This window comes from Oreochromis niloticus, linkage group LG5 (genome assembly GCF_001858045.2).
Source record: "Oreochromis niloticus isolate F11D_XX linkage group LG5, O_niloticus_UMD_NMBU, whole genome shotgun sequence".
NCBI lineage: Eukaryota > Metazoa > Chordata > Actinopteri > Cichliformes > Cichlidae > Oreochromis > Oreochromis niloticus.
In genome coordinates, this window is record NC_031970.2 from 30,235,756 (window position 1) to 30,248,017 (window position 12,262).

The window sequence follows — 12,262 nt, forward strand, 5'->3', positions numbered from 1 at the left end:
GCTCAGTCAGATTAGATGGACAGCGTTTGTGAACAGCAGTTTTCAGACCTTGCCACAGATTCTCGATTGGATTTAGACACCAGACAGGTCAGGGATAAAGTTATTGAGAAATTTAAAGCAGGCTTAGGCTACAAAAAGATTTCTCAAGCCTTGAACATCCCACGGAGCACTGTTCAAGCGATCATTCAGAAATGGAAGGAGTATGGCACAACTGTAAACCTACCAAGACAAGGCCGTCCACCTAAACTCACAGGCCGAACAAGGAGAGCGCTGATCAGAAATGCAGCCAAGAGGCCCATGGTGACTCTGGACGAGCTGCAGAGATCTACAGCTCAGGTGGGGGAATCTGTCCATAGGACAACTATTAGTCGTGCACTGCACAAAGTTGGCCTTTATGGAAGAGTGGCAAGAAGAAAGCCATTGTTAACAGAAAACCATAAGAAGTCCCGTTTGCAGTTTGCCACAAGCCATGTGGGGGACACAGCAAACATGTGGAAGAAGGTGCTCTGGTCAGAGACTGGGGCGGAGGTTCACCTTCCAGCAGGACAACGACCCTAAACATAAAGCCAGGGCAACAATGGAATGGTTTAAAACAAAACATATCCATGTGTTAGAATGGCCCAGTCAAAGTCCAGATCGAAATCCAATTGAGAATCTGTGGCAAGATCTGAAGACTGCTGTTCACAAACGCTGTCCATCTAATCTGACTGAGCTGGAGCTGTTTTGCAAAGAAGAATGGGCAAGGATTTCAGTCTGTAGATGTGCAAAGCTGGTAGAGACATACCCTAAAAGACTGGCAGCTGTAATTGCAGCAAAAGGTGGTTCTACAAAGTATTGACTCAGGGGGCTGAATAATTACGCACACCCCACTTTTCAGTTATTTATTTGTAAAAAATGTTTGGAATCATGTATGATTTTCGTTCCACTTCTCACGTGTGCACCACTTTGTATTGGTCTTTCATGTGGAATTCCAATAAAATTGATTCATGTTTGTGGCTGTAATGTGACAAAATGTGGAAAAGTTCAAGCCACTGTATGTGAAGATTTTGAAGAAAATCTCAAGCTGTAAACAACAAAACTGAGTCTGGTCATTGTTTTGTTTTCCAACACAATAACGACCCAAGACATGCTCCTGAAGAAGACCAAAGTGAATGTTATTGACTGGCCTCATTTGAATCCCACTGAAAATCTGTGGGGTGAACTGAAGGGCAAAGTCCACGCTAGAAGACCATCAAATCTAGAGAAGCTTGACAGATTGGCTAAAGAAGAATGAGCTGAGATTACTCAGGCAGCGTATTTGAGACTTGTTGAAATTCACAACAAGTGACTGCAAGCTTTAATCCATCAAAAAGGATTCACAATTATCAATTAGCATTGGGTGGCCTAATAATTTTGACCCTGGCAGATTTTGTAAAGTAAATTAGTAAAATAATGTAAGCATCCAAAATAAAACCAGGATGTTTGGAAAAGCTGTGTGGGGGCTAATAATTCTGTCTGGAGGTTCTTGGACGTTTAAAGCACTGATGATGTGCTTACTAGACTACCTTCACTTTTAAATCTTAAATGTCACAGTTTTTGAAGTGTTGTAAACATAGCACTTTTTACTTTTCTGAAAATTTTTTATACATTAATGAACACATTATCATTCATGTTGTCTTCGTAAACCAGATGTGCCATTTGTATTATCTGTGCTCAGACTTCAGATGATATGTTGGGTTAATCTGTGATCTATGGCCAAAACACAGTTTACCTACTTCAGTTTTGCCACAGTGAATAAGGATTTGCAATTGTGCTCTAATAGCCTGTCCTTACTGCTACCAATTGCTGCGTTTTATTAACAATGTCTTTAGAACTTAAACATTTCATGAATATTAAGCGGGGTGAACAGTCGGAGAATAAAGTGCTCTCTGATACGCATCAGGCTCATTGTAAACAGCCTACGTCATTAGCCAGTTGAATGGGCAAGTAAGACCTGCTATGACGTATGCTTTATCTCGAATCACACAGATGACATCGTCTTAGGTTCATGTGCTGCTCTGTGTCATGTTGAATAATGCTGCTGGTACAACTCAGTGCATCTGTTTGTTGCTGTGTGACATTACTGTGACCTGTGGGTAACTGAAACGGCTCGTAAGCCTGAGGCCCTCAAGGACCCAGCAATCGTAATCTGGCTGCACTCGTAATATATCATTAGTCGGATGAGAGTAAGTTCTTTGATGGGCCCGAATGGAGGTGACTCAGGAAACGAGATAGGCTTCGTCTTGTTGAGTTGCCCTCCTGGCCCTGTAAGACTTTTCCTCCTTGTTCTTCTCCACGGGGCTTTGTCTGCAGTCACTTCTCCTTCTAACCTCTTTATACTCACCTCTTCTCCTCTGTGCTCTGTAGAAAGGAAGAAAGATGTGTTCTCACAGCATGTTCCTCTAAGAGTCAACAATGCTTTTTTTTTTCTGTGGCATAGGCGTAAAAACACGTCAAGGAGCGGCTGTCATGCACAGGGTCAGATCGAAAAGACTGACATTAGTCAAAGAACAAGTTTCAAAACTGGCAGCCGGTGAAAATCCTCTAACTTTTATTCTGTGTTGTTAATTTGTATTAACAAACACAAAAAAATTAATTCACCTCACTCACCTCATGTGATGATGTCTTATTTAGTTGCTGTGATTCCCAGCTAATGCATGTTACAGAACAGACTCACACTGTTTTCAGTAAATCTAAACCAGCTCCCAGCCACCTTAATGTTTCAAACTCCTTAAATACATTTAGTTAAATTAGACCGAAATGGGCATGTCTCCCACAGTGTTCTTATCACTGTCATGTTTGCATGTTCACTCAGTCTGCACGGATGATTTCCAAAACACAAACTAACAAGCAAGATGAAAAGATGAACAATTTATGGGACATTTCAACACCCACTGTTTTACTGTTTTCTCGCACTGTCTCCGTGCTTAACTTCTGAATGGACGTGGAGGTGGGCTGTGCGTTGACTCCAAATTGGGGCAACTTTTCAAGTCACTCCAAGCAAGCTATTGTGATTACTTTTGTGTTATTTTTAGAAAGAATAAGATAGCACTGAGTGCAAAGGAAATGAGATGAAATGAGGGGAGGGCGATGGGGTGTAGAGATGTAAACGATAAACAGAGAGGGGAAGGGGCAGTGTCACGGCGAGGATTAAAGTGGTTGAAGACGAAGCAAAGGACGAGCGGCTCATCGTCAAGTCCAGTTCAACATCCGACCGTGTTTGGTGCACATTGCTCCTCCGGTGAAGAAGCAGAAGCTGTGAGACAGAAAATACAAGATTATAGGACATCTGAGCATAAAAAGAGCTGCTGGCTTTAACACAGAGGAGGGAGAAGTGCCTTTTTGTCAAGTTACCAACTTTTGATATTGGTGACTGAGTAAGTATTGATTTTGGCTGATTCTTGATGAGATTTGCAAAGATTTATCTATGCATGTATCAGAGAATACTGCAGACTATAACAGGAGGATCAAATGGATGGATGATTGAAAGGTTAATAAACTAAATATTCAGATGATCTAAAATGATTTGCAAAGAACTGTATTAAAGAATTTAGTGTTTCATCATCTTTTTATTGCAGAAGAAATAAAAAGCTATTTTTATTTTGTACATCAGTTGGATATGTTGTTGTCTTTCCATGCGATCACTCACTGAAGTCTTGCACTGTCACAGTTGTGTAATATGGAGCTGATTCTCTGCTTGCAGACAGTCCTGACCATGAGAAGTGTGCGTGCGTGCTTCTGTCTGGCTCTGCTGCTTCCTTTGTGTGTTCAGAGCCAGAGGAGCAGTCTGGCTGTTGCCAAACTCGATGAAGACACAGAGAGGGACATGCTGGCTGTCGACATCTTAAACCGCAACGGTGCGTTGAGCTCACTGCTCCGATCACAGCATCATCTCGTGCTCAGGCGAGCCCCGCGCCCTGCCTCCCAGGTGCCAAAGAGAGCCCAGCAGGGGTCCCGTTTTGCTCTGTCCCTTGATGTTCCCACCAGCATCCTCAGTGTACTCATAGACCTGGCCAAGAATCAGGACATGAGGACCAAGGCAGCAGCCAATGCAGAGCTGATGGCACGAATAGGCAAGAGGAAATGAAAGCCCCCTGGAGAAATTTGAAGGCTTGATGGAGGAAATCTCACTTCACAACAGAGCTAACACATTGCGGCACTGACACCTGGTTAGAAACAATGTTAGTTCACGTGAAAGTAGTCATTGCGGTCAGTATCTGTCCTTTAGAGCTTAGATCTGCTTTACTTTTATACCGTACTTATATTTAATCCATTTACATTCCACACACAAACCACACCGTGGACTGATTAATCACTACAGTGATGTAAAAACAACAACAACAACAACAACAATCACAACAAGGACACTGCAAACAATGTAAGATGATGCTGGTGTTTAGTCTCAGCTACTCACCACTGGCTCCCAAACTGTGACTCGGAGAAGTGTTTTATTGTATTTGCATGCAATCCGTAGAAAACATACAATTAAATCCAATATCATAATCCATTTTTTCTCAAGTCTAATTCATTTCTGCACTGATATCAGGCACGCTTGCCATAATTACAAGCATCAGCAGCCCATAAAGCACAAATGAATGGGTCTCAGCCAAATGAGCCTGCGTCACCCACAGCAGGCGCTGATGTGTGATAACAGGACAAAGACACACGCAGGATATTGACCTCTGAAAAGAAGAAGAGACCCTTTCTAAAAACCTTTGTTCACTACTAATACATTTGGCAAACAAGTCACAGCTATTCTTAGCCTGAAGCCCTATCTGCTCTGGATTAGACTAACATCTATGGCATAATTAATCTGTGCTCTTACACCAAGCAAGAAATGTGAAGCAACAGAGTGAAATAAACTGCTCATCTGATTTACACTGTGAGGCTTTTTTCTTCTTCTCTGTTTTATGCTGACCATGACTTTGGCTTGATTTAAATATCATCTTCACACTTTTGGACCTCAAAACTTGTGCTGATATAACAGAAACTATATGAAACAAATAACTTCCGTTACTGTGATTATAATACAATAAATATAAGTAAAGAAGCCACTAATACCCTGCTGAGCAGCAGACAAACTATCTGGAATTAAAATAAATGCTCTGACAGTTATTTACACAATAGTATTAGATTGTTGCCTTAGCTGGCATTAATTAGCTTGGGGTTGTTTACACTGCCATGAGAATATTATAACAGTATTATCTCTGTTTTTTTTTTTAAACCTTTAGCCTAAAAGCATCTCTTGTAGCAGTTACCACGGGCGGTAAACCACAAATAAAACAAGTGTTTCTGCTTTTAAACAGTAATCTTACTCTGTGTTTAAGCTGGAGCTTTGTTTCCCATGGCGCAGCTCTATAGTCTGACGTAACTGTCTGGTGAAGCATACTTAAAATGTGAACTTATTATGAAGTTCAAATAAATAAAACTCACATCATCATCACAAGGCAGTTATCACCATAAACCGCAACTGGAGTGTACTCTGATTTATGTAATGAGCGCTCTCATCTGTGACACCGCAGTCTTTATTTGTCCCTTTCAGTTTGGCTTCAAAGTTGCTGCACGCATTGGCTGAGACAGCTGCTAAGAGTACAGGAAATACACTTGGACTGAACATTTCAGTCACTGAGTAACCATTTTTTCTCCTAACAAAACCTACAGTGTTTGCCTGTCTGAGCATTATTTGAGTATTCCAAATTTTCACTATTCCACTGATGATGAGATGAGAAATGCTTTGTTTATCCCATATCTTTTGAATTGGACACTTTTATAGTTGTGATGGAGAGGAGGCTTGTGAGAGGAGGCATATTTGGGAAATTCTTTTGAATTTACCAAATAACCTGTTGAAAAAAATCTGGCAGATGGTTCTTTGTCAGACAGATATATTGTGTTATGAAGGATGCTAACGTGTGGTGTGAAAGATTTCCCGTGTGTTTCTTTGTGACAGCAGAGCTGAATCAGTCTGTTAGAGAAGGAGCTCTGCTGCCTGTCCAGTAAGTCATGCAGAGGTTTTTCAGGATTATCCATGACGGATGATGGTGTTTCAGATGCCTCGTCTTCATCACAGCTATAAAAGTGTCCAGTTTGCAGCCAGTCAGAGGGCCAGCCTTCCTAATCAGTTTATTCAGACTGTTGGTGTCACCAGCTCTGATGCTACTCCCTGAGCAGACCACAGCAAAGGACACTGAGTGATGGAAAACCTCCATCACTCAGTTGCACATTGAAGGAGCTCAGCTTTTGTAGGAAATAGAGCCTGCTCATGCCCTGTTTATACAGCCTGTGCTGGTCTTCCAGTTGTACTCCTCCACCATATCCAGATCCTGTCCTGTAAACGACAAACAGAGAGGGGAATGGATTGTGCAGCCAACCTCTTCCTTCTGAAGTCCTTCACCATCCTGGTGGTGTCACTGCTTCACAGATGATTCCTCACAGACCACCCCACAAATAGTTTATTCCTCCCGTCATCACTAATACATCCAACCACCGCAGAATCATCAGAGTACTGCCTGTAGGTAGCATGACCAGGAGTTATAAGGGAAGTCTGAGGTGTACCAGGTGAACGGGAATGGAGAGAGCACAGATTCCTGTGGAGCTCCTGTACTGCACATCAGCTAAATCACACAGAGCTCTGTTCAGCATACTGCAGCCTGTCTGTGAGGTAGTCAGTAATCCATGAGATGGTGGAAGTTTCCTGACATTTCCTGTAGCTTTTCTCACAGCAGCAGCCGATTCATGCTAGATGCACTTGAGAAATCAACGAAAGTGAGCTTCACTGTTCAGTCATTACTGCACAGATGCACCAGCATGCAGATGATCTCATCATCTTATCACGATGTGGTCTGTATGTGGTATTTCTGCCAAACTGAATGTTTGGCAGGATGGTCACATTTGAAGATTAAAGATTAATTTCTGTATATTTAAATATTTTGTAATATAATAGATTATGTATAAATTGCCCAGTAAAGTTACATATGTAACAGCAGAAAGTTCCTACCTGCAGTTCCTTGCTCATCCACAAGATGTCCTCTTTGCTTTTTTTTACTTTCGTAATTAATTGATCTTTATCCACTAGCCTTTGAGGTGCCATTTTAACATTTTGGATGAATAGGTGTTTTCACAAGTAATCAGTATGCCCACTGGAGAGCATGTTGTTTTAAAAAAAAGAACGACACTAACCTAAAATAAAGACAGATACATTCAAAATGGCGTAGGCTTTAATTGCAGCCGTTAGCAGGTGGTATTAATTAGCGGTTCAGCAAGCTAGCGGGAAGGCGCTTCACTGGACGAACACGACAAACGTAAGGGTTCATCTAAGGATTTTCCTTCGCTGTGATTTGTTTTAATTACCACGAACAGATTTAATATAAACTGTGAACTTTCATGAGCATTTTCTTTATTTTTCTTCTTTTTGTGGAGCCATTGTCTTTATTTGTGACGGTGTACACTTTATTCACGGGCGAGAAAGCCTAGTTTAGAAATGGCTAAATGAGGCTGTTCAGTGTCATATTGAACAGCCTCATCTCCCATGTATAATATGTGAACTCCAGTGTCCTTTAATTCATGTATTTTAAATTCTTAGCGACTTTCATTCGTGTAAACATCCGTTTTAGCTGGACTGAGCCATAAACGAGTACATAGAAATGTATCTGGTGCTTTTTCCTACTGCTTGACTTTTAGGATTTTCTTTTGGTGCGCACAGGTGATGTCAGACAATGACGTGTAGCCCAGTATGGTAACACCTGCCGGTGCGCACACACCTCGTCAGCGTGAGCCAATCCTCTAGTGTCAGATGCAGCGTGTGCTGAGCAATGAACCATGACCTAATTTGTGAAAAGTGCATGTGTTCTCATGTCCTCCAGCATTATAACATCATGCTGTAATTAAAGCGTACATTCCCCTAAATAACATTTTTCCTCAGATCACCTCAACCGCTTTGGAGCCTCACAGATTCAATTCAATTTTAAAGCCACTAAGCAGTTGAGTTGGTTAGAATTAGGTTAGTGCTGCTCTGCTGAACACACTGCCTGATTCTTCATGCAGCTGTGTATTTTTAATTTTAGCTGAACTTTCTTTAAGATACTGGGTTATTATAACAAATTTGAATCCAGGGCCAGTGGGAGTGTTTATGCAGGATTTCTCAATAAAGCTGACGACTTGCAACCAGATCAACAGTCATCAGCACAAAGGTCAGTGACCAAGTGTTGCAAGAAACGGCAACAAGAGAGGAGCGTGTACTTTATTTCAGAGACTTTTGTGGTCCACACTGCTGGGAGCAGCGCTTCGGGAACAAACGATCAGCATAAGGATTATATTCAGACAGGGTTGGGAGAAGTCTCGAGTTTCCTAAACTGTAAGATAATATTCTTGATTGTTTCTTGTCTTTTCTTTTTCTTGGGACATAATCATGAAATTGAAGGAATGTTAATCATACAAGTTATATTTATAAATGTGTAAGACTGACTGCCAAAAATGGCCTCCACTTCCAGAATTTGCTGTAATTGTTTTCCTAAATTTATTGCTGGTATTTTCTGTTTTAAACTGCAAAACGCACTCAAAGCTGCTGCTGTCTCCTGATTTGTTATTTTTCACATGAAGCCTAGCTGCCACACTGATCATACCTACAATTGCAGGTCGAGTTGTTCTCATATGGATTATGCTATGAGGTCACTCAGCCTTTTCACGCCATCTAACCTCTCCAAGTAAGTGCTTTGTGATGGTTGTCACCCTTAGCGCTTTTGCCCTTTTTTTTTTTTTTTTAAATTTTTTTTTTTTTTTTTTTTATATGAGCTGATGACCTGACGTCTTACACCTTTTTCTCAGGTGTGTAACAGCGAGCATGTCAGCTAGTGCCTCCATGACCCAGCAGCTCCTGTCGGGTCGAGTTCCTCGACCAAAGCCTTTCAGGGTCCTGAACGCTGACCGCAGTGTGAAAAAGGGTATAATGGCAGACACGCTAGAAGACCTGACGAATAAGGTGAGAGAAAGATGTGAGGTGTAAAAATGCTGTGTGTGTGTGTCGGGGGGACTTGGTCAGCAGCTAATAATCATGGTACAGTGGTCACAAAGCATTTGGACTAAAAACAGAGGAAGCGGGGGGAAATTCTGTGGTGTGTATTGACCATTGAAATTAGACAAAGGTTTGCCACTTGTTGCTGCACCATCTGAAGTGGTTGAGTGTGTTTCGAGCTCATGTAAGTGAAATGTAACAAGAAAAAGGGCTGATGTCAGACTATAATAATGGTATATTTATAAAAAGGCCAAATTTAATAAAGCCTAAAGTGTCTTAGCAAGATCTGAATGGCTTCAGTATGCCTTGGCATTAATTCAGTGCTCCTTGTACCTTTTGGTAAAGGGATGAAATACAGGCTCCCTGAAGCGGCTTCTTAATGATGGCTGTGGAGAGTGCCGTCTGACAGAATGGTGTAAAGTCTCCCATAGGTGTTGAGCTGGGTTGAGAAGGTTATCATATATGATTCATAGCGTTTTCATTACTCATCAAGCCATTCAGACATTGCCTTAACAATGGGGTCATCACAGAAGAGACAGCTCCCAAAATAAATGTTTCAGAACAGCTGTGTAATAACCTCTTTATGGTTTGCGGCATATTTTCTTGTGATGGGGTCAGTGTATGTATTTATTTTTGTTTTTTCCTCATCTCTACTCTCTCTCAGGCCAGTGACTCATTGAGTATACTGTGCATCAGTGCATTGGTGCTGGATGAAGATGGCACTGGTGTGGACACAGAGGAATTCTTTCAAACGCTCCCAGAAAATGCTGTTCTAATGGCTCTGGAGAAGGGACAGAAGTGGAGCCCACATCCTGTATGTAGTTTTGATTAACCACTAGATGGCACTTTTGGCCAGCAATTTTACTTCATTGTGGCCGCGCAAATATTAACATATTGATAGCCAGTGATTCTTTGATGTAGACTGATAGAAAGGCATAATGCAGCAGCCATGAATATGGACCAGTCTGTGCTGTGATACATTGGCTATCCAGTTAAATATTTTATCCATCAAATTAAATGGAAGGGAAACATGCCATTTGTTGAGCAAAGGCAGAACGCAGAGTGAACCTCACATTAGTTTCTCCCCTCTCAATATTTTTGGGAAAATGGAAGACAGGGGTGTGATACTAATTGGACATGAGGGGTTCGTTAAGATTGAAGTAACATTCACCCAAAAGCAATTAACTTTCACAGAAAGTGATACATGCATTAATTTGGACCCCTTCCCAAATGTTTTCTGCAACGACCCCTCATTGACCTTTTCTCATTGTCATTTGCTACTCACGTCATCGCTGGCAGGAGCGCCATCAGTGTGTAGTTCAAGTGTGTGCCAGTGGAGTTGAGCGCTGATTTGTGCCCATTTGTCCTGACTCATATCCCTCATCCTGTCGCCCCACAGTACAACACCTATAGAGATTGCCTTAGTGACTGCAGGCAGCAACAGCAGCGGAGGGATGTGGCCAAGCTGACCTTTGACCTCTACAAGAACAACCCCAAAGATTTCATTGGCTGCCTGAATGTGAAAGCAACACTGTATGGTGTTTATACTGTGTCCTATGACCTGCGCTGTTATGCTGCCAAAAAGATGCTAAAGTGAGTGATGGAGGCTGCCAAAATATTCTGATATTTTTGTGTTTTGTGTTGAACTATTATGTAACTGTGGTTTTTTTTCCAGAGCATCTCTGTGGCATCTTTACTGACACATATTGTTTGTAGTGATAGCTAAATCCACTTAGAGCTGAAAACTGATCAGTGTGAATGAATTCCGAATGCATAAATTAGCACAATTATCTTTTGAGAATTTTTAGTCTTTTTTTTTTTTTCCCTGCTGTGCTTCTCGTATAAAAGTAGTAAAAGCAGATCCTTGTGTATAAATGATGCACTCAGGTTTGAGCGTGTACACCTGTGTGGGTGGTGAAATGCGCAGACCCTAGAAGACCAAAGGCTAGATTTTACTGAGATTAATTTTGTTATGTCATCGCTGCCGAGACCTGCTGGTTTTCAGCTTTGGCTCGGAGCTTCAGTTGAGAGGATTACATTTTGCAGACTTGTCAAATGCGATGCTCCTATTGCAGGATATGTGGTTTAAAAGGTCGTGGATATCGGTTTTATGAAATGCAGTTGATGTCAGAAGTGAGCATCTGAGGTCATGACTACCAAGACTCTTTCTTGTGTTGTGACTTGTCTGAATTATACCAGACTGATACTAATATCTCGTTACATGCAGGCTGTTTGTGTGGGCCTATTGGTTTCCACTCATGTCGCTGTAAAGGGGAACTGGCTATTTATGACCATCCTCCCTCTCGTTCTCATGTGTCTGATTCCAGGGAGGCTCTGCGATGGACCATCTTCTCCATGCAGGCCACAGGCCACATCCTGCTGGGCTCCTCCTGCTACATCGAGCAGCTGCTGGAAGAGAAGGAGCGAGCGGAGAAGAGCCTGGCGCTGCCGCTGGAAGAGGAGCGAGCGGAGAAGAGCCTGGCGCTGCCACAGGAAGGCAGGATCAGACAGCTGCAGAACATGCTGCTTGGAAAGATTTCTTACTTATGATAGACTGACAGTGGTGAGGTTGAGCTCTTACCCACTCTTAGATGTACATCACAATGTAGTTGTCACAGATGAAGCATGCAGTCCGTTTCATCATCTCATAGTTTCCAGTGCAGTTTGGCAACGTCATAAATTCAGCAGTCTCTTTTCATTGTCACTGTTTTTTGCTGTTACATTTGTTTGCATCTTATGTATGTATAAACCAATGCCACAATTTATTCATCTGAAATCACTTTTACTCACTATTGTGCAACTTTTTCCTATGATGATATAATAAATAAAAGCAACTGTTTTTATTTTGCCATTCCTGAAAGTTCATTTAGATGTGAATGCAGCAAACCCACAAGACACTTTAGAGGGGGGGTGTGTGTTTATGTGAGTGAGAGTGAGTGAGTGGGGTCACAGAACTAGCAACAGGTCCAGCTGTCTCTCCCACGCTTCCCTAATTGTCCCCTGGGCTGCAGTGTCCTGTCAGCTGCAGCCTGCCTCTGTCTCAGAAAACCAGAGCAAAAGGGAAACAGCTAGCAGCTGCATGGGGTGAGGGGACGGAAGCAAACCATTACAGAGAAAGATGTTTTCAGCTGGCAGCAGAAGTGCCACTTGTGCCATCTTGTTGAGGAAGGCGGTGGCAAAAGCAGGACCGATTTTAGCCTAAGTGGCTGTCTTGCATAACCTGATAAACTGAGTGCG

The 12,262-nt window shown here is 42.1% G+C and overlaps 2 protein-coding genes across 3 annotated transcripts; both read left to right on the forward strand.

The window, feature by feature from the left end:
• Positions 1–3,577: 3,577 nt before the first annotated feature.
• Positions 3,578–6,445, forward strand: LOC100704776 (urocortin-3). The gene has a single exon (XM_013269918.3). It carries the CDS (start codon positions 3,698–3,700, stop codon positions 4,103–4,105), a length of 408 nt encoding a protein of 135 aa, XP_013125372.1. The 5' UTR covers positions 3,578–3,697; the 3' UTR covers positions 4,106–6,445.
• A 655-nt stretch (positions 6,446–7,100) lies between these two features.
• Positions 7,101–11,876, forward strand: cidec (cell death inducing DFFA like effector c). 2 transcript variants are annotated; one of them, XM_005450237.4, is made up of 7 exons: positions 7,181–7,316; positions 8,264–8,368; positions 8,649–8,717; positions 8,839–8,992; positions 9,690–9,839; positions 10,425–10,618; positions 11,353–11,876. In XM_005450237.4, the coding sequence occupies exons 3-7, from the start codon at positions 8,665–8,667 to the stop codon at positions 11,573–11,575; spliced, it is 774 nt and encodes a 257-aa protein (XP_005450294.1). In that variant the 5' UTR covers positions 7,181–7,316; positions 8,264–8,368; positions 8,649–8,664; the 3' UTR covers positions 11,576–11,876. The 2 variants fall into 2 exon arrangements, with proteins under 2 accessions (XP_003442798.1, XP_005450294.1); XM_003442750.3 differs by lacking the exon at positions 8,264–8,368 and having other exon boundaries at positions 7,101–7,316.
• Positions 11,877–12,262: the final 386 nt, after the last annotated feature.